Source organism: Bombina bombina, chromosome 11, assembly GCF_027579735.1.
Source record: "Bombina bombina isolate aBomBom1 chromosome 11, aBomBom1.pri, whole genome shotgun sequence".
NCBI classification, from domain to species: Eukaryota; Metazoa; Chordata; class Amphibia; order Anura; family Bombinatoridae; genus Bombina; species Bombina bombina.
This window is the reverse complement of record NC_069509.1, coordinates 89,932,794-89,954,822: the sequence shown is the minus strand read 5'-3', so window position 1 is coordinate 89,954,822 and position 22,029 is coordinate 89,932,794. Positions and strand designations below refer to the sequence as shown.

The 22,029-nt window shown below is 36.8% G+C and overlaps 1 protein-coding gene across 1 annotated transcript; it reads right to left on the bottom strand.

The window, feature by feature from the left end:
* Positions 1–1,315: 1,315 nt before the first annotated feature.
* On the bottom strand, positions 1,316–21,868 carry LOC128642454 (uncharacterized). Its single transcript, XM_053695225.1, has 6 exons — positions 21,664–21,868; positions 18,793–18,958; positions 15,283–15,376; positions 13,666–13,825; positions 8,372–8,524; positions 1,316–3,787 (listed from the first exon to the last, which is right to left on the bottom strand). The coding sequence occupies exons 2-6, from the start codon at positions 18,918–18,920 to the stop codon at positions 3,642–3,644; spliced, it is 681 nt and encodes a 226-aa protein (XP_053551200.1). The 5' UTR covers positions 18,921–18,958; positions 21,664–21,868; the 3' UTR covers positions 1,316–3,641.
* Between the last annotated feature and the right edge of the window lie 161 nt (positions 21,869–22,029).

The following is a 22,029-nucleotide window of genomic DNA, read 5'->3' as shown; positions in this document are numbered from 1 at the left end:
TACTAAATTTTTTATAATTGTATTACAATAAGCGATGCCGGCATCTGATACAAAATAAAATAGTACAATTAAAATCGGATAAGAATCAACATAAAATATAAAACATCAGTGTGTAGTGCTGTAAGTAACTGTAAAAAATAGTAATATGTTGCAAAATAACACAATGTTAAAATTGAAACAGAGTCAATGTTACCGTCCTTTTACAATCAGGCCAGTGATAAGGGTGTCTGATCCAGCTGTTTATATGAATGCAGGTATAACTTGGATAATTCCCTCTGCGTTGTTTATAAAACAGCGAAAAGACTTGCAGAATCTTCTGGCTTGTATCCAATGACTGAGTTAAATTTCAAAGACACATTCACAGCCGTATTTGCGGGATGTCCCGTGCTGTGGACTGGTTCCGGTCAGGAGGTCAAAGTGCAGGAGTAATGATAAGCAACGACAGACTTCATTTCTTTGAAGTTGAAGTGAATCAGACTGCTTTTAACAAATGTGGGAATTACGCATAGTCAATTCATATACTAAAGAGGCTCAATGCACCGCACCTACCGCATATGTAAGTCAAGCTGTATTACAAGTGAAGTTTGTAACAGCGTCCATATTATTCAGATTCCAGTGCTGGACAGAAGAAAGTAGATCATGGGTATGGTGGTATTTCCAAGAAGAAACAACTCCGTGAATTAGAGTTGGTCTCAACCACCTTACCTACTACTTAATTTCACAAGTTATGAGCAAATTTCTACGCGTTTCAGCCTAGTCAGGCCTTTATCAAGATGCTCATTATGGTCTTTCATGAATTTAAATACACTGTGGTTCTCTGTGATTGGATCAGAGAGAGTCATGTGATTAGATGAGAGAGTCATATGACTGGGTTTTTTTTTAGAAAAGTTCTTCAGGCAGCTGTCTCAGTTTGATTCTTCTGCTTATGTTTTAAGTTTTTTTCTTTAAATTTATGAGAAACTTATTTTTTTGTGAATTTAATTTTGTCAGCGGAAAATGGCTGTTTTTATTTTATCCCTCCCTTTCTAGTGACTCTTCTGTGGACTTCCACATCTTGGGTATTTCTATCCCATACATCACTAGCTCATGGACTCTTGCCAATTACATGAAAGAAAACATAAATAAAAGTAAACTGGAACGTAAAATATTATACTCTATTCAGTAAATTTCATTTTCATTGTGACTTTACTGTCCCTTTAACATATGTGGTATCAATTTATTAAACCTCCATCCATCCGTATTGGAAAGGCTTCATACAGTCAACAGGGTACACATTTACATGATCCAAGAGAAGCAGCATTGAAGTGCACCAAAGTAGTGATAAAAGATAACTTTTATTGAAGCATTAAAATTAAAGGCAGACCGCAAACACCCTTACGCGTTTCATGACTATCACAGGCACTTAATCATACATATATAGGCACATACGTATGTAAATATGAGGATACATGATATTATGTACAGCTATGGGCATCTGCAGGAAAACTACTTTAAGACAACATCTACGAATGGAGTGATTTTTTTAGTCAATTGTATTTCTCACTTGCACTGGCGTGAGTGTCTGTAACAGTACGGGTTTTACAGGAGATCACATAATTGTGACTGTGTTAAAGGGACATTATAATTTTTTTTTTTTTATTGTTTAAAATTATAGATAATGCCTTTACTACCCATTCCCCATCTTTGCACAACCAAAACTGTTATAATAATATACATTATAACCTCTCTCTGCCTGTTTCTAAGCTCCTGCAGGCCGTCTCTTATCTCAGTGAATTTTGTTAACTTTTTACGGCCAGACAGTACTAGTTCATGTGTGCCATGTATATAACATTGTTATTACTCCCGTGGAGTTATGCAGAGACTAGCACTAATTGGCTAAAATGCAAGGGCAGAGGCTTAGATACGGGCAATCATAGAGGTAAAAACAGCGTTGGCTATGCAAAACCAGGGAATGAGTGATTATCTACATTTATTATTCATTTTACCTGCTGGAGTATATTAACTTGTTTACAAATAGCTTTTACCTTTATTTTGTCATTTGAAATACCTGGTTTGCATGTTGTATCCCCACCTATACTAAAAATGTCAATACTTAAGTACTGGTTACAGAAAAACTGTGCAAACAAGAGAGATAAGCTAATGTTTGCTCTCCTGTGAAGCTCAGCCCATTTGATTAGGCTGTGGTTTCAATTATCAGAGAAAACGCTATTTCATTTAAAAAAAATATACCTAAAAGCAATTTCCTCTGCAATATAAACTCTGCATCTGGTATAACAAGTCATTGTCCCTTTAAGAAAAAAAGGTTTACACAGCTGCATACAGTAACATATCTAGTTTAGAGTGCAGTCATCTCTGCCCCCCATTTTCTCAAAGACGGCTGAATAGTATTTCTAAGTATTAGCTTGATAATGAGAACCGTCAGCTCTTATTTTTATTTTACCATTCATACAAAATATTATAAATGAAATGAATACATCCGACCAACACAATGACACAGACAATGATCACTTAAAGGGACATGAAACCCCCCAAAAATTTGTTTCCTTTTTCAGATTTTTCAATTTTACTTCTATTATCCAATTTGCTTCATTATCTTCGTATCTTTTGTTGAAGCAGCAGCAATGCACTACTGGGAGCTAGCTAAAAGCCAATGACATTTGGCATATATGTGCAGCCACCAATCAGCAGTTCCTGAGCTTACCTAGGTATCCTTTTTTAATAAAGGATACCAAAAGAACAAAATAAATGAAATAGACGTAAATTGGAAAATTGTTTAAAAGCACATGCTCTGAATCGTGAAAGAAAAACTGTGGGTTTCATGTCCCTTTAAAAAAGTGACACTGTACTGTAAATATGGTATAAGCGTAAGACAGATACAACCACAAAAATCTGTGCAAGGGAAGTTTTTTTTGATGGAGCAATGTATTTTCTATGGGCGTATAAACATTGTGGTGCCCATTAGTTATTTTTTTTTTTTTAAAAAACATTGTAACATTGCTGGGGTTTTTTTTGGGGGGAGGGGGGTTGCAAAACCGTAATTGCTTAAAAATAACTCCAAGTAAAATCTACACCTTGTACAAAATAAAGTTTGTTTTTACAATACAAAAATATATTCAGCATTGAGGAGCAAAATATAAAGTTCTTTCCTGCTGTCATTTTTTTTTTTAACTTGAATCTTTTTTGGACAGCGTTGAGTTTAAATCCAAGGTTGCAAAATTCCAAATGTAATTCTAGAAATACTCAAAACAATTTGTAAATTCTCACTGAACTGTAGGCACTTGTGTCTTATTCTAAACGATTTGTCAATGCTTATTAATAAGCAAATTACCCTTTTCTCTCTGAAATTTCCAGAGATTTGATAAGTCTGTTCTTTCAGGGAAGAGAGTGTGAAAGAAAAATAATTTGTTTTGATCTATTTCTATGTTTTTTCTTTTGAGCAACAATAGACAGCCGCAGTTCTCTGGTTAAAGGGTGAGATTAGAAACTGGATAATTGATGGTGAACCTTTGAACTCCAGATATTTCAGAACTACATTTCCCATGATGCTTAGGCACTCTGAAGTAGAGTCAAGCACCATGGGAAATGTAGTTCTGAAACACCATGGTTCGCCATGGCTGAAGACATCTAGTTCTTCCTCCTATTTATTTAGTCTTCAGTTTTTTAATGGGTCTTTCATCGCCTTCCTCTTTTACTGAAGTCTCAAGGAGGTTTGGACAAAGCTTCTGTGCCACTTTGAAAGCCCACAGACTAAGTTCTACCCGATGGGGTGTCCATTTGTCATCAGATGCTGAAAGAGATAAAGAAAACATTAAACAGATGTCAACAGCAGAAAATGTACACCAGAGAATCCAAAGATATACTAGGCAGAATTCCTTTTTTTTTACAACTGAATATGAAAATTAATTATGCACTCTGCAAACGTAAAGATCTTTGGCTCTTGTATTCAAGAAGGTCCTATTTATCATTTAACTTAAAGGGACAGTTAAGTCAAAACTAAAAACTTTCATGATTCAAAATAGGGCATGTCATTTTAAACAACTTTCCAAATTACTTTTATCATCAATTTTGCTTGGTATTCTTAGTTGTAAGCTAAACCTAGGTAGGCTCATATGCTAATTTCTTAGCCCTTGAAAGCCGCCTCTTATCTGAATGCATTTTGATATTTTTTTTGTACAACTAGAGGACGGTTAGTTCAGGTGTGCCATATAGATAACATTGTGTTCACGTCCCTTGAGTTACCTAGGAGTCAGCACCGATTGGCTAAAAATCAAGTGTCAAAAGTACTGAAATAAGGGGGCAGTCTGCAGAGGCTTAGATACAAGGTAATTAGAGAGGTAAATAGTATATTAATATAACCCTGTTGGTTATGCAAAACTGGGGAATGGGTAATAAAGGGATTATCTATATTTTTAAACAATACTATTGTAGACTGTCCCTTTAACATGCTAAATACTCTGTCTTGTGTATGAACACCACACAATATAGAAACGAAAACCAATACAGTATATAGCAAAATTATGAGATTAAAAAAAAATCAGATACACCGCCAGCAACCAGAAGCAGGCAGGTATCAGTAAGAGGCGCCAAAAAATAATATGAATAATAAATACTATATAAGAAATAAAAATATATACTCAATATAAAAAAAATATACAAATAATAAATATATATCCAATATTAAATATAATACAAAAATTCTAATAGGATATCTAGGTGGGAAATGAAATCTGGTAATGATATCTATATGGATAATAATATCTACTATAGAAATATAAGTATAAAGTGACAATGCATATATTGGTATATATAAATAAACAATGTCCTTTCAAACCAGTAGTAGTGTCCTAAATAATGCCAATTAAAATAAAAAATATGTGACACCCAAAATAAAAATCAAACTTGGTGATCAAAAGTGTTGAATCCAGGAGGAAGCAGATAAGGCAGATCTGCAAACAGGTTCGAGGATGAATGGCAATGTCCATAGACAAATCTCAGGCAGCTCCTCTGGTGTGTCGTGCCCTGACACGGAGCGAAATATCTAGAATAAGAGAGACAGAGGGCGCCACATAGTGCAGATAAAAACCAAGACAAAAAAGTAGGATTTGCAGGTATCCTACTCACGTGATGAGAAGCACTAATGTGCAAAATAAGCAGGCCGAGGCATCAATTCCGGGTGGTGCATAATGTGATGATTCACATTATGCCCCACCCAGAATTGATGTTGCTCAGAGAGATTTCACAGCTTCTACCAATAGTGAAGACTATAGTGGGAATTACATTGCTCCTTCGAATTACCGCTGCTGTGATTAAAAGACTACCTGATCCAGGTGCCTGGGGAGTCTGCCGAGCAACTATTTGGACTTGGCCTGCTTATTTTGCACATTAGTGCTTCTCATCACTTGAGTAGGATACCTGTACACCTGCAAATCCTACTTTTTTGTCTTGTTTTTATCTGCACTATGTGGCGCCCTCTGTCTCTCTTGTTCTAAAAATTATGAGATGTAGTCGGAGCAAGAAAACAGTGACTAATGAGAGGCAATACGTATACATACTATAGCTAGAATTAAATTACTGACAAATGTTGGTCCTAAAATGTATTGGGGTCACAGTCTGAAGTTCGCAACTCTACTGGTGCATTTGTCATACTGGCAAAAAGATAAAGGAAGCCCACTACAAAAATCAAGTGGATCCCAGTGCAGTGGTAAGTAAACCAGTATTTCAAATTCCCAGTGTGTATTTCTGCCTGTATTTTTCTTTTATAAATTAGTCTTCTGTAATATGTAACCATGTCTCAGATTTTCCACTACCTAACCAACGGAGTTTCGAAGTCCAAAAAAAGAAAAGAGAAGGGCTCAATTGGGAACGCAGAGCTCAGTAGTTTGCCCTATGGGATGGTGCTTAAAGGGACACTAAACACAATTTTTTTCTTTCATGATTCAGATAGTGCATGCAATTTTAAGCAACTTTCTAATTTACTCCTATTATCAAATTTTCTTCGTTCTCTTGCTATCTATATTTAAAAAGCAGGCATGTGATGCATAGGAGCCGGCCCATTTTTGGTTGAGAACCTGGGTTATGCTTGCTTATTGGTGGGTAAATGTAAGCCTTCAATAACCAAGTGCTATCCATGGTGCTGAACCTAAAATGGGCTGGCTGCTAAGATTTACATTCATGATTTTCAAATAAAGATAGCAAGAGAACGAAGATAAATTAATAGGAGTTGATTAAATTGCATGCTCTATCTGAATCATGAAAGAAAAAATAGTCCATAGTGCAGCCTCTTTTAGCTCACTTATACCTTTCCTATAGTTCTCTGGTGCCAACCATAAGAACAGTCCAGCATCTAGATCTATACTATAATCGCATTTGTAACGCGTCCGGTGTTGCCAGTTGAACACACATCCTCAAAAAGGAATGTTAGCAGCTTGAGGCAGCCAAAAGAATGTTGGCTGCGCACGCAGCCAAAAGAATTCACCTGGATGCAGCGAAGCTGTCGGTGGATTGTTTCACCACCCTGCCATTTTCGGAATCCACCTGGATGCAGCGAAGGCAAACGGAGCATTACAAAAACCTAAACGCCCTTAAAAGGGCTTTTTGTAAGGCATTGCCCTAAAGAAATCAGCTCTTTTACATTAAAAATAAACCAAGTCCCCCCTAACAGTAAAACCTCCCACCCACCAAACCCCTCAAAATAAAATACCTAAACTACCCATTGCCCCTAAAGGGGCATTTGTATGGGCATTGCCCTTAAAAGGGCATTCAGCTCTTTTACAACACCCAAATCTTAAACCCCCCCCCCAAAAAAAAACCCCTAACACTAAGCCCCAAATAGGTACTCACGGTTTCTGAAGTTCGGTGGAGAAGGTCTTCTTCCAAGCGGGTCCATCATCTTCTATCTTCATCCACAGCAAAGGCGGCACAGAGCGGTCTTCCCAGATGTGGTGATCCTCTGTGGCGGTCTTTGGCGGTGTGGAGGCTCCTCTTCATGCAATCGTCCGCTGCACACTGAAGATTGAATGCAAGGTACCCCATATTTATTGGGGTATCTTGCATTCCTATTGGCTATTTTAAAATCAGCCAATAAGATTTCAGTAGCTCTCATCCTATTGGTTGATAAAAAAAAATTCAGCCAATAGGAATGCAGGGTACCCCAATAAATATGGGGTACCTTGCATTCAATCTTCAGTGTGCGGCGGACGATCACATGAAGAGGAGCCTCGCCACATCTGGGAAGACCGATCCGCACCGCCTTCGCTGTAGATGAAGATAGAAGATGATGGACCCGCCTGGAAGAAGACCTTCTCCGCCGAACTTCAGGAACCGTGAGTACCTATTTGGGGCTTAGTGTTAAGTTTTTGTTTTTTTTTTGTTTTAAAAAAAATTAGGGATTTGGGTGCTGTAAAGAGCTGAATGCCCTTAGTTTTTTTTTTTTTTTGGAAGGGTTTGGTGGTGGTGGGGGGGTTACTGTTAGGGGAGACTTGTTTTATTAATTGTAAAAGAGCTGATTTCTTTAGGGCAATGCCCTACAAAAAGCCATTTTTTTAAAGGGCTATTGGTAGTTTAGCATTAGATTAGGGTTTTATTTTCGGGTGTTTTTTTTCTTCTAAAGGGGGTATTAGATTAGGAGTATTTTTATTTTGGATAATGTAGTTTGTTTTTTCTGTAATTTTAGCTTTTTTTCTAAACTTAGATTTTTTTTTAATTTTACTAATTTTAGGTATTTAATTAAGATTTTAATATAATTAAAAATGTATATTTAATTGGGTTTAAATTATGGGGGTGTTAGTTGTTAGAAAAAATACTTTGCGTTCTGTTTTTATATTTAAAATAAGTGTGACCAAATAGGGTGTTGCTATACCTGTAGTTTATTTTATATATTATTATTATACTTTATTTATGAAGCGCCATCATATTCCGCAGCGCTGTCCATGGATACAGTTCATTTAAATAAAACAATAATATAAAACTTTTAAGAGATATATTTTAGGACAGCAGTCCATAAAAATACAGTATTGTTACACCTGTAACTAAAATATTTATATAAAAGCAGACTTACAAAATAGGGTATTGCTCCATCTGTAGCTTAAAAAAAAAAAAAAAATAAATAGACTTCCCTCTGGGCAGTTTTATCGCCTAGTACCAGTCAATTCTCTTCTAAAGGATTTGTACATCTACCAGACACATGTTTTGGCCTATATGAGCCTCAAACGAAGAGAAACTATATCCCTCTACAGCACAGTGGGCTAGGGTATGCACATAGTGCTGCCATCTAGTGTCTTGCTAATGCATAACATTCCTGCTTTTTAACAAAGGATAACAAGAAAACAAAGAAATTTTGAAAATAATTTGAAAACATCAGTCTTCTGCTCACCTTTGTTCAATATTCCAGCTTTCTTCCTCAGTTCCTGTAGGTAACGCAGATAATGTTTTAGTGTGTACTGTACTGGGGTCAGTCCTGGAACACTCTCCACTGCTTCATCTGCCATGAAAGCCGTCATATCCGGAGCCCCTGCTGCCAAAACAGCTGAAAAAGAAACACTTAAATATTTCTTCCATCCTGTAACTGTGTTAAACACTAAGGCCTAGATTTGGAGTTTTGTGGCCAAAGGGGTGCGTTAGCTACGCGTGCTTTTTTCTGGCCGCACCTTTTAAATACCGCTGGTATTTAGAGTTCACAGAAGGGCTGCGTTAGGCTCCAAAAAAGGAGCGTATAGCATATTTACCGCAACTGCAACTCTCAATACCAGCGGTGCTTACGGACGCGGCCAGCTTCAAAAACGTGCTCGTGCACGATTCCCCCATAGGAAACAATGGGACAGTTTGAGCTGAAAAAAAACCTAACACCTGCAAAAAAGCAGCGTTCAGCTCCTAACGCGGCCCCATTGTTTCCTATGGAGAAACACTTCCTACGTCTACACCTAACACCCTAACATGTACCCCGAGTCTAAACACCCCTAACCTTACACTTATTAACCCCTAATCTGCCGCCCCCGCTATCGCTGACCCCTGCATATTATTATTAACCCCTAATCTGCCGCTCCGTACACCGCCGCAACCTACGTTATCCCTATGAACCCCTAATCTGCTGCCCCTAACACCGCCGACCCCTATATTATATTTATTAACCCCTAATCTGCCCCCCACAACGTCGCCGCCAGCTACCTACAATAATTAACCCCTAATCTGCCGACCGCACCTCACCGCTACTATAATAAAGTTATTAACCCCTAATCCGCCTCACTCCCGCCTCAATAACCCTATAAGAAATAGTATTAACCCCTAATCTGCCCTCCCTAACATCGCCGACACCTAACTTCAATTATTAACCCCTAATCTGCCGACCGGATCTCGCCGCTACTCTAATAAATGGATTAACCCCTAAAGCTAAGTCTAACCCTAACACTAACACCCCCCTAAATTAAATATAATTTAAATCTAACGAAATAAATTAACTCTTATTAAATAAATTATTCCTATTTAAAGCTAAATACTTACCTGTAAAATAAACCCTAATATAGCTACAATATAAATTATAATTATATTGTAGCTATTTTAGGATTAATATTTATTTTACAGGCAACTTTGTATTTATTTTAACCAGGTCCAATAGCTATTAAATAGTTAAGAACTATTTAATAGCTAAAATAGTTAAAATAATTACAAAATTACCTGTAAAATAAATCCTAACCTAAGTTACAATTAAACCTAACACTACACTATCAATAAATTAATTAAATACAATACCTACAAATAACTACAATTAAATAAACTAACTAAAGTACAAAAAATAAAAAAATATTTACAAACATTAGAAAAATATTACAACAATTTTAAACTAATTACACCTACTCTAAGCCCCCTAATAAAATAACAAAGACCCCCCAAAAAAATGCCCTACCCTATTCTAAATTAAAAAAGTTCAAAGCTCTTTTACCTTACCAGCCCTGAAAAGGGCCATTTGCGGGGCATGCCCCAAATAATTCAGCTCTTTTACCTGTAAAAAAAAAAAACATACAATACCCCCCCCCCCCCCAACATTACAACCCACCACCCACATACCCCTAATCTAACCCAAACCCCCCTTAAATAAACCTAACACTAAGCCCCTGAAGATCTTCCTACCTTATCTTCACCATGCCAGGTTCACCGATCCGTCCTCCGAAGTCTTGATCCAAGCCTCCGAAGTCTTCATCCAAGCCCAAGCGGGGGCTGGCGATCCATAATCCGGCTGAAGTCTTCTATGAAGCGGCGGCTGAAGAGGTCCAGAAGAGGCTCCAAAGTCTTCATCCTATCCGGGAAGAAGAGGAGATCCGGACCGGCAACCATCTTGATCCAAGCGGCATCTTCTATCTTCATCCGATGACGAACGGCTCCATCTTGAAGACCTCCAGCGCAGATCCATCCTCTTCTTCCGACGTCCAACTGAAGAATGAAGGTTCCTTTAAGGGATGTCATCCAAGATGGCGTCCCTCGAATTTCTGATTGGCTGATAGCATTCTATCAGCCAATCGGAATTAAGGTAGGAAAATTCTGATTGGCTGATGGAATCAGCCAATCAGATTCAAGTTCAATCCGATTGGCTGATTGGATCAGCCAATCAGACTGAGCTCGCATTCTATTGGCTGATCGGAACAGCCAATAGAATGCGAGCTCAGTCTGATTGGCTGATCCAATCAGCCAATCGGATTGAACTTGAATCTGATTGGCTGATTCCATCAGCCAATCAGAATTTTCCTACCTTAATTCCGATTGGCTGATAGAATGCTATCAGCCAATCAGAAATTCGAGGGACGCCATCTTGGATGACATCCCTTAAAGGAACCTTCATTCTTCAGTTGGACGTCGGAAGAAGAGGATGGATCTGCGCTGGAGGTCTTCAAGATGGAGCCGTTCGTCATCGGATGAAGATAGAAGATGCCGCTTGGATCAAGATGGTTGCCGGTCCGGATCTCCTCTTCTTCCCGGATAGGATGAAGACTTTGGAGCCTCTTCTGGACCTCTTCAGCCGCCGCTTGATAGAAGACTTCAGCAGGATTATGGATCGCCAGCCCCCGCTTGGGCTTGGATGAAGACTTCGGAGGACGGATCGGTGAACCTGGCATGGTGAAGATAAGGTAGGAAGATCTTCAGGGGCTTAGTGTTAGGTTTATTTAAGGGGGGTTTGGGTTAGATTAGGGGTATGTTGGGTGGTGGGTTATTGTATGTTTTTTTTTACAGGCAAAAGAGCTGAATTATTTGGGGCATGCCCCGCAAATGGCCCTTTTCAGGGCTGGTAAGGTAAAAGAGCTTTGAACTTTTTTAATTTAGAATAGGGTAGGGCATTTTTTTATTTTGGGGGTCTTTGTTATTTTGTTAGGGGGCTTAGAGTAGGTGTAATTAGTTTAAAATTGTTGTAATATTTTTCTAATGTTTGTAAATATTTTTTTATTTTTTGTACTTTAGTTAGTTTATTTAATTGTAGTTATTTGTAGGTATTGTATTTAATTAATTTATTGATAGTGTAGTGTTAGGTTTAATTGTAACTTAGGTTAGGATTTATTTTACAGGTAATTTTGTAATTATTTTAACTATTTTAGCTATTAAATAGTTCTTAAACTATTTAATAGCTATTGTACCTGGTTAAAATAAATACAAAGTTGCCTGTAAAATAAATATTAATCCTAAAATAGCTACAATATAATTATTCGTTATATTGTAGCTATATTAGGGTTTATTTTACAGGTAAGTATTTAGCTTTAAATAGGAATAATTTATTTAATAAGAGTTAATTTATTTCGTTAGATTTAAATTATATTTAATTTAGGGGGGTGTTAGTGTTAGGGTTAGACTTAGCTTTAGGGGTTAATCCATTTATTAGAGTAGCGGCGAGATCCGGTCGGCAGATTAGGGGTTAATAATTGAAGTTAGGTGTCGGCGATGTTAGGGAGGGCAGATTAGGGGTTAATACTATTTATTATAGGGTTATTGAGGCGGGAGTGAGGCGGATTAGGGGTTAATAACTTTATTATAGTAGCGGTGAGGTGCGGTCGGCAGATTAGGGGGTTAATTATTGTAGGTAGCTGGCGGCGACGTTGTGGGGGACAGATTAGGGGTTAATAAATATAATATAGGGGTCGGCGGTGTTAGGGGCAGCAGATTAGGGGTACACAAGTATAACGTAGGTGGCGGCGGTGTGCGGTCGGCAGATTAGGGGTTAAAAAAATTTAATAGAGTGGCGGCGATGTAGGGGGACCTCGGTTTAGGGGTACATAGGTAGTTTATGGGTGTTAGTGTACTTTAGAGCACAGTAGTTAAGAGCTTTATGAACCGGCGTTAGCCCAGAAAGCTCTTAACTCCTGACTTTTTTCTGCGGCTGGAGTTTTGTCGTTAGATTTCTAACGCTCACTTCAGCCAAGACTCTAAATACCGGCGTTAGAAAGATCCCATTGAAAAGATAGGATACGCAAATGGCGTAGGGGGATCTGCGGTATGGAAAAGTCGCGGCTGGAAAGTGAGCCTTAGACCCTTACCTACACGACTCTAAATACCAGCGGTAGCCCAAAACCCTGGTTTTGACTGCTAACGCCAAACTCTAAATCTAGCCGTAAGATTTTACTATAAAATGTTTAAAAGGGATATGAAGAAAAAAATAAATATAAAAAATTCCTTTCATAAATCAGAGTATAGAATTTTAAACAATTTTCCATTTTACTTCTATTATCTAATTTGCTTCATTCTCTTGGTATCCTTTGTTCAAAAAGTATACTGAGGTAGGCTCAGGAGGCGAGAGCTAGCTGCTGATTGGTGTCTGCACATATCTGCCTTTTCCTATTGGCTTACCAATGTGTTCAGCTATCTCCCAGTAGTGCAACGTTGCTCCTTCAACAAAGGATACCAAGAGAATGAAGCAAAATTGACAATAGAAGTAAATTGTAAAGTTGTTTAAAAATAAATGTGCTATCTGAATGAGGAAAAAAAAAATTTGGGTTTCATATCCTTTAATTGTGAGCTTTTTGATTTCTGTTAAAAGTGGGGCGTGCACACTGCCGAGATAACATTCTATATTCCACACAGGCTATTGGCTGCACACTCATGACTCATTTATAACTATCACTAACTGGCACTCAGCAGAGAAGGAAACCTAAGTTACAACATGGCCGTGCCTATCGCTTTATGAATACTATAACTTTATACTTATGTTTCCAATATTTAAACAATGAAAACAAATGTCAACATCTATATAATTATGATCTTTGTTTTGAATATTGTTCTATCTAGCGTTTATTTGATGTTTAATACCCTTTTAATAACGTGAGCAATTTTTTTTTTATTAAACAGTACTTTAAGCACATATTTTTCACTTAGTATCGGTAATCTATGCAGCTCTTTAAAGATTTAGACATATTCATTTAAAGGGATATCAAACCCAATTTTCTTTCTCTCTTTCATGATTCAGATAAAGCATGCAATTTTAAGCAACTTTCTAATTTACTCCTATTATCAATTTGTCTTTGTTCTATTGGTATCTTTATTTAAAAAGCAGAAATGTTACGCTTAGGAGCCAGACCATTTTTTGTTCAGCACCCTGGGTAGCGCTTGCTGGCTACATTTAGGGTCTCATATCCCTTTAAATGTTAGAAAGATCGATAAAAAAAATTAGAGATCTAGGTAAGCCTTCATATATACCTGAGGCCGTAGCTGGGCCAATACCTTTCAGCTGGCACAACTCAGTGATAGCAGCTGAAACATCAGGAAGGAGCTGGAAAGCTTTGGCAGTGCAGCTCTCTACGACCCCTTCAGAATGAGAAGACACCAACTGCTGCAACCGAGGACGGAACTTGCCCCTCTAGCCAATCAGAATAGATGAAGGGGAAAGGACAAATATTACATATATAGTAAAAACGCAAACAAAAAATGTCTGTCATAAGAACTGCACTACTTAACGCAAGCATTAATTTCAAATCTTTATAGCTTTACTTTAAAAGGCAATCTTCTTCATGCATAACAGTAAAATGCAAAATTGCAGATCTATATATAAAAAGAACACATTTGGTTTGTCAGCAAAATATTTGCAATTCTGGAGAAGTCCAGGGATACACCCTTTGCATATGTTTACTCAATCAGAGATCAAATGTAAATGAGCTTGTGCCCTGACTTAAACAATCACTATGCAGCATGTAGCAGTCAGGAAAACTGTAACCTACTTAAAGACCATTAAACACATTTTGCTTTAGTGTCAAAAAAGTACTTGTCCCACACTCCATAAAAGGTCAAAGAGCAAATTCTGTCACCTGCAAATCTAATAGTTGGTTTAGACAATTTTAAAAACAAAACAAAAAAAAACAGTTTACAGAGTTTGTTTTGGCCTCTCCAGGGAGTGTAGGACAAGCAAAAACAAGAGCCATTTAATGTCTCTTTAAAGGGACACTAAACCCAAATTTTGTCTTTAATGATTCAGATAGAACATGCAATTTTAAGCAACTTTCTAATTTACTCCTATTATCAATTTTTCTTCGTTCTCTTACAATCTTTATTTAAAAAGCAAGAATGTAAAACCTAAGAGCCAGCCCATTTTTGGTTGAGAACCTGGGTTATGCTGGCTTATTGGTTTGCTAACTGTATCCACCAATAAGGAAGCACTATCCATGGTTCTGAACCTAAAATGGGCTGGCTCCTAAGCTTTAAATTCCTACTTTTTAAATAAAGATCACAAGAGAATGAATACAAATTGATAGGAGTAAATTAGAAAGTAGCTTAAAATTGCTGCTCTATCTGAATCATTAAAGACAAAATGTGGGTTTAGTGTCCCTTTAACTATACTATATGCACTCATCTTCTTCAGGAAAAATGGAAAGCGCTTTTGTAGAGATACATTACAGGATAAAAAGGCAAATTAAAGAATAAAGTATATTACATTTTCTTTTTGCTGAGCTTCAATAAACATTTTAAAAGATTGTTACTTTGGATATAATGTCTATTTAATATATAAAATCACAAATAATTTCTTAGAAAGCATCTGCTTATCTTCCTATAAATGTCACATGCCTTTTTTATATTCAAATGTTTCATGTTTCTTTCAGGGACTAAAGGGGGTGATAGCATCTAAGCTATGGTAGTAAACCTATGCCACACATGCTCAAGATGGCTTTCATAATGCAGTGGCACCCATGGGTTACTGCCATATTGCCCAACGCAACCACCATACTGTACAATTATCACCAATAGGCTAGTCATCTCTGCTGTAAGCCAAGTCAAAATACACCTGCCTTTATTTAGATATTACATATATATTTATATTCTCACCATCAGTTTCCACTCCATTAGTTTCACCAGCTCTTCTAGAGTTAAATATTTATGAGGGCGTGTAGTGATACAGGAAGGTAACTCCTCCTGGTACCTAATAAAGATTAGGGCAGTTAGTAAATATGATAAACATGGTCGTATTTGGACAATAAAATGTGACCGTAAACCACCATCAGGTAATTGCTGTAAAATGATGCTATAAAAAAAAAGAGGAATTGTGTCTGCCAATGCATTGGCAACAGTAAAGGGAAATGAGACTTGGTACTGTCAGCACCAGAAATGGGGCTCATATAAAATATTATCAACACAAATGAAGGAGCCACTTGTAGATTCTTGTAATGAAAGTTGTTCTGAAAACACTGCAAGTCACAAGTTGGCAATTACCTCATCTCTTACCTCAAGTCTATCAAACGCTTGGGCTAGTCTTATTCACTCAAGTAACTACCCCATTCTACCAGTCCCTACACTGGCTCCCCACATGCTTTAGAATCCAACTGAAAATATTAACCCTCACCTAAAAGACTTAAAGGGACAGTCTACTCCAGAATTTGTAATATAGATAATCCCTTTAGTACCCATTCCCCAGTTTTGCATAACCAACATAGTTATATTAACCTCTTAAGGACATATGACGGATTTTTTCCGTCATAAAACAATTGAGCAAACTGAAAGCTGTGTCCTTAAAGGGTTAATATACTTTTTACCTCTGATTACCTTGTATCTAAAATTACAAAAAGAGAACAGTGCGCCAGCAAAAAGATTGTGAATAGCCGTGTTGAAAATAACAAGCAAAGGTATTGGTCACATATAGTAGAAATGAACAAATGATAATATATGTCCAAAATAACATAAAAGTCCAGAAACTAATACCAAAATACTCAGTAACTTAGCTGGTACTGGTGAGTGGGTATTTCTCAATATAAAAGATTGTCAATCAAAAGATGTATTCACGATTCACAGAAAGAGGAGGCTTGCACCTTCTTCAAAGCTTTTGTTGGTGTCCCAAAAGGAATGAATCTGCAGAAATGTGGAATGAAAAAGAAGAAGGCGCCACCATAGTGCACAATCAGTGGATAAAACAAGCCCAAATGCGCAAGTATAACTGGTACTTACAAGCTCCCAGACACTTGAGAAGTGTCACAAACGCCTTCTGGAACTTTTCGAGTCGTCCAGCTAACTCTCACTCTCGCATAGGTCCACTCTTTGGATATCAGTTTGAATACCGGCTGTATTACTCTCCCAACAGCACCACAGGTTAAAGGGTCTGGTCTTAAATTTTACAGCCTCTTATCCTGTATTAGAGGTGGCCTAACTCGGTAGGCTGGATCTCACAGCTGTAAGCGTGCTTATAGCACACTGTATATCAGGGATTTCCAAAAAGTGGTGAGAATATATGTATAAAATAGGTAATAATAAAATTAAGTTCGTGGAAACAAAGTCTAAGAGTTAAAATGACTTTATTTAACAACACAACGTTTCTCGGTCTTAGGTGACCGTTTCATCAGGTGCAACTTTTCATTTTAACTCTTAGAAGACTTTGTTTCCACGAACTTAATTTTATTATTACCTATTTTATTCATATATTCTCACCACTTTTTGGAAATCCCTGATATACAGTGTGCTATAAGCACGCTTACAGCTGTGAGATCCAGCCTACCGAGTTAGACCACCTCTAATACAGGATAAGAGGCTGTAAAATTTAAGACCAGACCCTTTAACCTGTGGTGCTGTTGGGAGAGTAATACAGCCGGTATTCAAACTGATATCCAAAGAGTAGACCTATGCGAGAGTGAGAGTTAGCTGGACGACTCAAAGTTCCAGAAGGCGTTTGTGACACTTCTCAAGTGTCTGGGAGCTTGTAAGTACCAGTTATACTTGCGCATTTGGGCTTGTTTTATCCACTGATTGTGCACTATGGTGGCGCCGCCTTCTTTTTCATTCTACCTTGTATCTAAGCCTCTGTAGACTGCCCCCTTATCTCAGTGCTTTTGACAGACTTGCATTTTAGTCAGTGCCACTGGAGCACAGTTATCGATATGTCACACATGAAATAGCACTGTCTAGCTGTGAAAAACCGAGAGAACAAAGCAAATTTGATGATAAAATTAAATTGAAAAGTTGTTTAAAATTGTACGCCCTGTCTGAATCTTGAAAGTTTAATTTTGACCTGACTGTCCCTTTAACAATGGCTAAAATTTTTAGCCGTGTGGTCAATAAAATCAGCCGGATTGTGCACCCGCTAAAAAAGGTATTGGGGAGAACACTGAATATAAATGGATTAACCTATTAAACTGCAGATAGTTCACCTCCCAATAATTTTATTCATCTCAATGATCTTTCTTCAATCCCAGGTACATTTCCTGATTTATCTCCAAATACTTTCTGAACCTCCTTTTCCGATAACCCTCAGACTTTTGTCTATCCATTCAGATGATTGCCACGTCCCTTTCTCACCTACAAGACATCTTACTTGCTGTTACTCTTTTGAACTCAGTATCCTACTACATCAAATTGTCACAACAACAAAAGACCTGCTGGTGAAGCGGCTTTTTAAAATGTAAACTTTATTGAATCACTTAAAAATCCATAAAGTGCTACCATGACAGTTGACAGTCACTAAATAGCGTCTCAAGTGTTTTGGTAATAATAACAACAAGCTGAGGATGAGCGGAGGCCCACTGTAAGTACCGACTGTCCTCTTGTGGCCCAAACAATGATATTCAATACTGATCAATCTATTTGATGAAAAGTATTGGATCGTCTTTTGAACACTACCTAACTGCTTCAGGAACTCTTTGAAACCCCACCTCTTTTTGGGAGACATCACTTCTCCAGAAAAAGTTCCTCTTCCTCCTGACAAACTAAAAGGGACACTAAACCCAAATTTTCGATTTCATGATTCAGATAGAGCATGCAATTTTAAGTAACTTGTTCTTTGTTCTCTTCCTATCTTTATTTGAAAAAGCAGGAATGTAAGCTTAGGAGACAGACCATTTTTGGTTCAGCACCCAGGGTAGCGCTTGCTAATTGATGGCTACATTTAGCCACCAATCAGCAAGCGCTACCCAGATGCTGAACGTAAAATGGGCCGGCTCATAAGAAGAAGAAGCTTACATTCCTGCTTTTTCAGATAAAGATACCAAGAGAACGAAGAAAAAAAACCGGATATGAGTAAATAAGAAAGTTTCTTAAAATGGCATGCTCTATCTGAATCATTAAAGAAAAACTGTGGATTCAGTATCCCTTTAGATCTTGAAATTCTTTTGTCTCACCGCTGCAACTAAAATGTACAATGCAAGCTACCCCACTACTGATTTCTTCTCCTGTTTTAATCTGTAGATTGTAAATCCTTCAGAGCAGAGCCTTCCTTCATTAATGTTTTTAATCGGTTTTATGCATCAGCATTTACTTGGTGACACTTACATATAAATAATAATAATAATAATTACTATAAAGGGGAGATCCATACTGTTGCCATACAAGGCAATATAAAGATGGATATTTACTTACCACTTATCCAGCACTTGCAGCTTTTTCTTCTTCTCAGATTTCACTGAGATAACATCCCAGTAGATATTAGATACTTGTTGCCACAGTTTAGGGTTATCCGACTGAAATAAACTGGAAATATGATCCATCCTAATGGTTCTAGAATCTTAATGATTTAAGTTAAAACCTGCAAAATCAGTGAAACATAGAAAGAAAGAAAAATAAATTCTCTCTGCTAACATAGATCTATACTTTAGATTTCATATCAACAGGTTACATGAATAACACATGGCTGAGATTGTTTATTCATTCTGTATATTTATCTCAGGATGTATGCTCTAACCCTTCAAGGGAAATTAAAGTCAAATTGCAATTCCTCATAAAACGTTGAATTATTCATATGCTGAAAACATTGCAATGCACTTTCATTCTTTATTTTACTTGCTTTTTCCTGCAATTTAAATCTAACAAATTGTAGTTATTCACTGCCATGCACTATAATTAAAATGTGCACTGTTTTACAGCCTACACACACACACTCCTTTAAAAGCCTATTGAGTGTTGTTTATGTAAACTTTTCTGTCAATTAAGGACTGCTATAAATGAGACCTATATATATATATATATATATATATATATATATATATATATATATATATATATATATTTTAAAATATCTTTAAAAACACCAGTGCCTGATGGTAAAGTCTGAAAACATGGGTTACAAGGCAGACAACAAATGCAATAAAAGGAACCTGTCTTTTATATTGCACAATAGATTAGCAAAGCAAAAGCAACACAGACCTGTGCATATATAGAGTATATAAAATAAATCTATTTTTTATTACATAGAAAATGACTTTAATATCCTTATAACTTTTTCCTAACACAAATAATGGATATTTTTCTCCTTAAAATTCAACCAATAGTTAATTATATTTAGGTCTTTGTAATATATTAATAACAATAAAAATATTGCAGTCAGATTATGATAGATACATATATAAATATACACACACACAAAAAATGTTAAATAGCTGTTAGTTGCATCTATTGGTGTCACATTTCTTACCTGCTATATGAAATTGAATGTTAAGAAAAGTAATATATATATATATAAATTAAAGAACAATTAATGACAAATCAAGATATTTATTACTAATCCAGATTTAATAGCAATTGCAGCGCAAAGTTACTACTCATATAAAAAAATAAAATAAAAAAAATGATAACTACCAGTTTACACAACATCAGCAGCTTTGCTCCCGCTGCAAGTTCAAAGTCAATGGGTTTAGGGTTCCAAGCCTCGCTTTCACATAAATGCTTTAACATATAAGGGAGGATCTGAATACGGTAACATTCAAAGCGTATTTACTAGTGGGCATAGACATTGCTTCAAATATTAACACAACATCAGCAAGTCGGAAATCCATTCATTTATTGACTAAATTTGCGTTCCAAGCCTCAATAATCGCTAAAACGAATTTTGATTGGGTCTAGGGTTGCCACCTTTTCCTTAAAAAAAAATACCAGCCATGGGTGAGGGCGGAGCCACAAAAGAGGCAGATTCACTCAATGTTGCATGCCCCTACAAGATTGAGCTTCAGGCTCCAATGTTGCTCAGTGATGGCAACCCCTGGTTTAGAACAGGCATGTGGCATCTAATACACTGGGTTATAGAGACAGATGATATCTGTCAAATGATAGTAAACAGGTATAATACAGTCTGGGTGGCAAGTTGGCAACCCTAGCGCAATGACCATGGTTTCTTGTTGTTATCTCCTTTCTTGTTCCCTCTATTTTGTGTTCTTTATATATTTGTTTAGTGTATACGTTTCATTTTCCTCCCAACACTGAGCACATAGAAACGTGACAATCCAATGTATGTTCTATATTTATTGTCATTTATTTATAATACAAAAATTAAAAAAAAAAAAAAAAAACAACAGCATAATCAACAGTGCTGTGAATATTGAGTACATTTACAGTAAAAATAAGTTGATAATTAAAAGTATAAATTAGTAAGAATGCCACACAGTTTGCCTTCTAAATTTAGAAAGGAATGTTTATAAATAGTGTTGTGACATAACTGGGAGTTACAACACATTTGTACTTTAAAAGGGACATTAAACACTAAATAGGTGCTAGATATAATTATGCATTCAAAGGTAAGGTCAGTTTGTGAATAACATATAGATGTACTTTTTAAAGTTTCATTAGTTGTTTAAATATTGACAAAATAAGTGTAAAGTTTTAATGTCTATAAAACAATGGGAGCTGCCATGTTGTAACTTAGATTACCTCCTCTGCAGTGGCCAATTAGAGACAGTTATAAATATATCACTAGAGTGTGCAGCCAATGACTGTGTGGAATACAACAGTGTTCTGCACTTCCATTTCTAACAGTAACTGAAAAGCTCACAATTTCAGAATGGAATTACAGGAAAAGGGGGCAAAATAAATAATGAAAGTATACTGCAAATTTGTTTAGATATATACAATTTATAATTTTATATTACCATCTCAAAGTGTTTAATGTCCCTTTAAAGAGCTGGTGTAGGACCACTATTTCAGTATTGGGAATTTGATTCCTAAATGACAGAAAACATATACACAGGCACCATTATAACAGATATTTATAACAAATAAAAATAGCTTATTGTCCCTTAAATAATTAAACCAATAAAAACACTTTTGCATACAGTATATATTTGAAAGCAGCCACAACCTAACATTGTTACTTTAGTAATGAAATTGTCTAACAGTACGCTGTGTGCTGTCAATTTGCCTGTGTCACTCTGTATATGCTTGGTGTCACATGTGTCATTACACAAAAGTCCCCTACTAAGTCAGTATGCATGCTTTGCATTTAGAAGTAAAAGCACCACTTACCATCCCTTTTCCTGACTCAGGGACACACTTGTCACATCTGCCAAATCAGTATCAGATTCGGACACTGGAAAACTCGCCAACTACTACAAAGGGAAGAAGAGGCAACTATGGTGGTTCATTAATTAGCTAATGCCCGGGTGCAAGGACACCTCATCTGGATGATACACGAGAACCAACACACGTTAAGCAGAAAATATAGCACTGACCAATCAATGCAAAGGAGTGACGTAACGGACGCATCATGAGCGTCAGATTGCAGCTCTTCTGAACCTCCCTGAATCCAAAGCCGCCATGTCTTGTAAGGGAAACTGATACTTTATATCTGCTGAACTGTACATTTGTTTAACCAATTCAGCTGATTCTTAA

Excerpts from the sequence above, each read along its gene's own strand:
- LOC128642454 (XM_053695225.1), bottom strand. The coding sequence starts at position 18,920 with ATGGATCATATTTCCAGTTTATTTCAGTCGGATAACCCTAAACTGTGG. Across the intron at positions 15,377-18,792 it reads CTGCAAGTGCTGGATAAGTG|GTACCAGGAGGAGTTACCTT; the intron begins GTAAGTAAATAT and ends AATCTTTATTAG. Across the intron at positions 3,788-8,371 it reads AGCTGGAATATTGAACAAAG|CATCTGATGACAAATGGACA; the intron begins GTGAGCAGAAGA and ends TATCTCTTTCAG.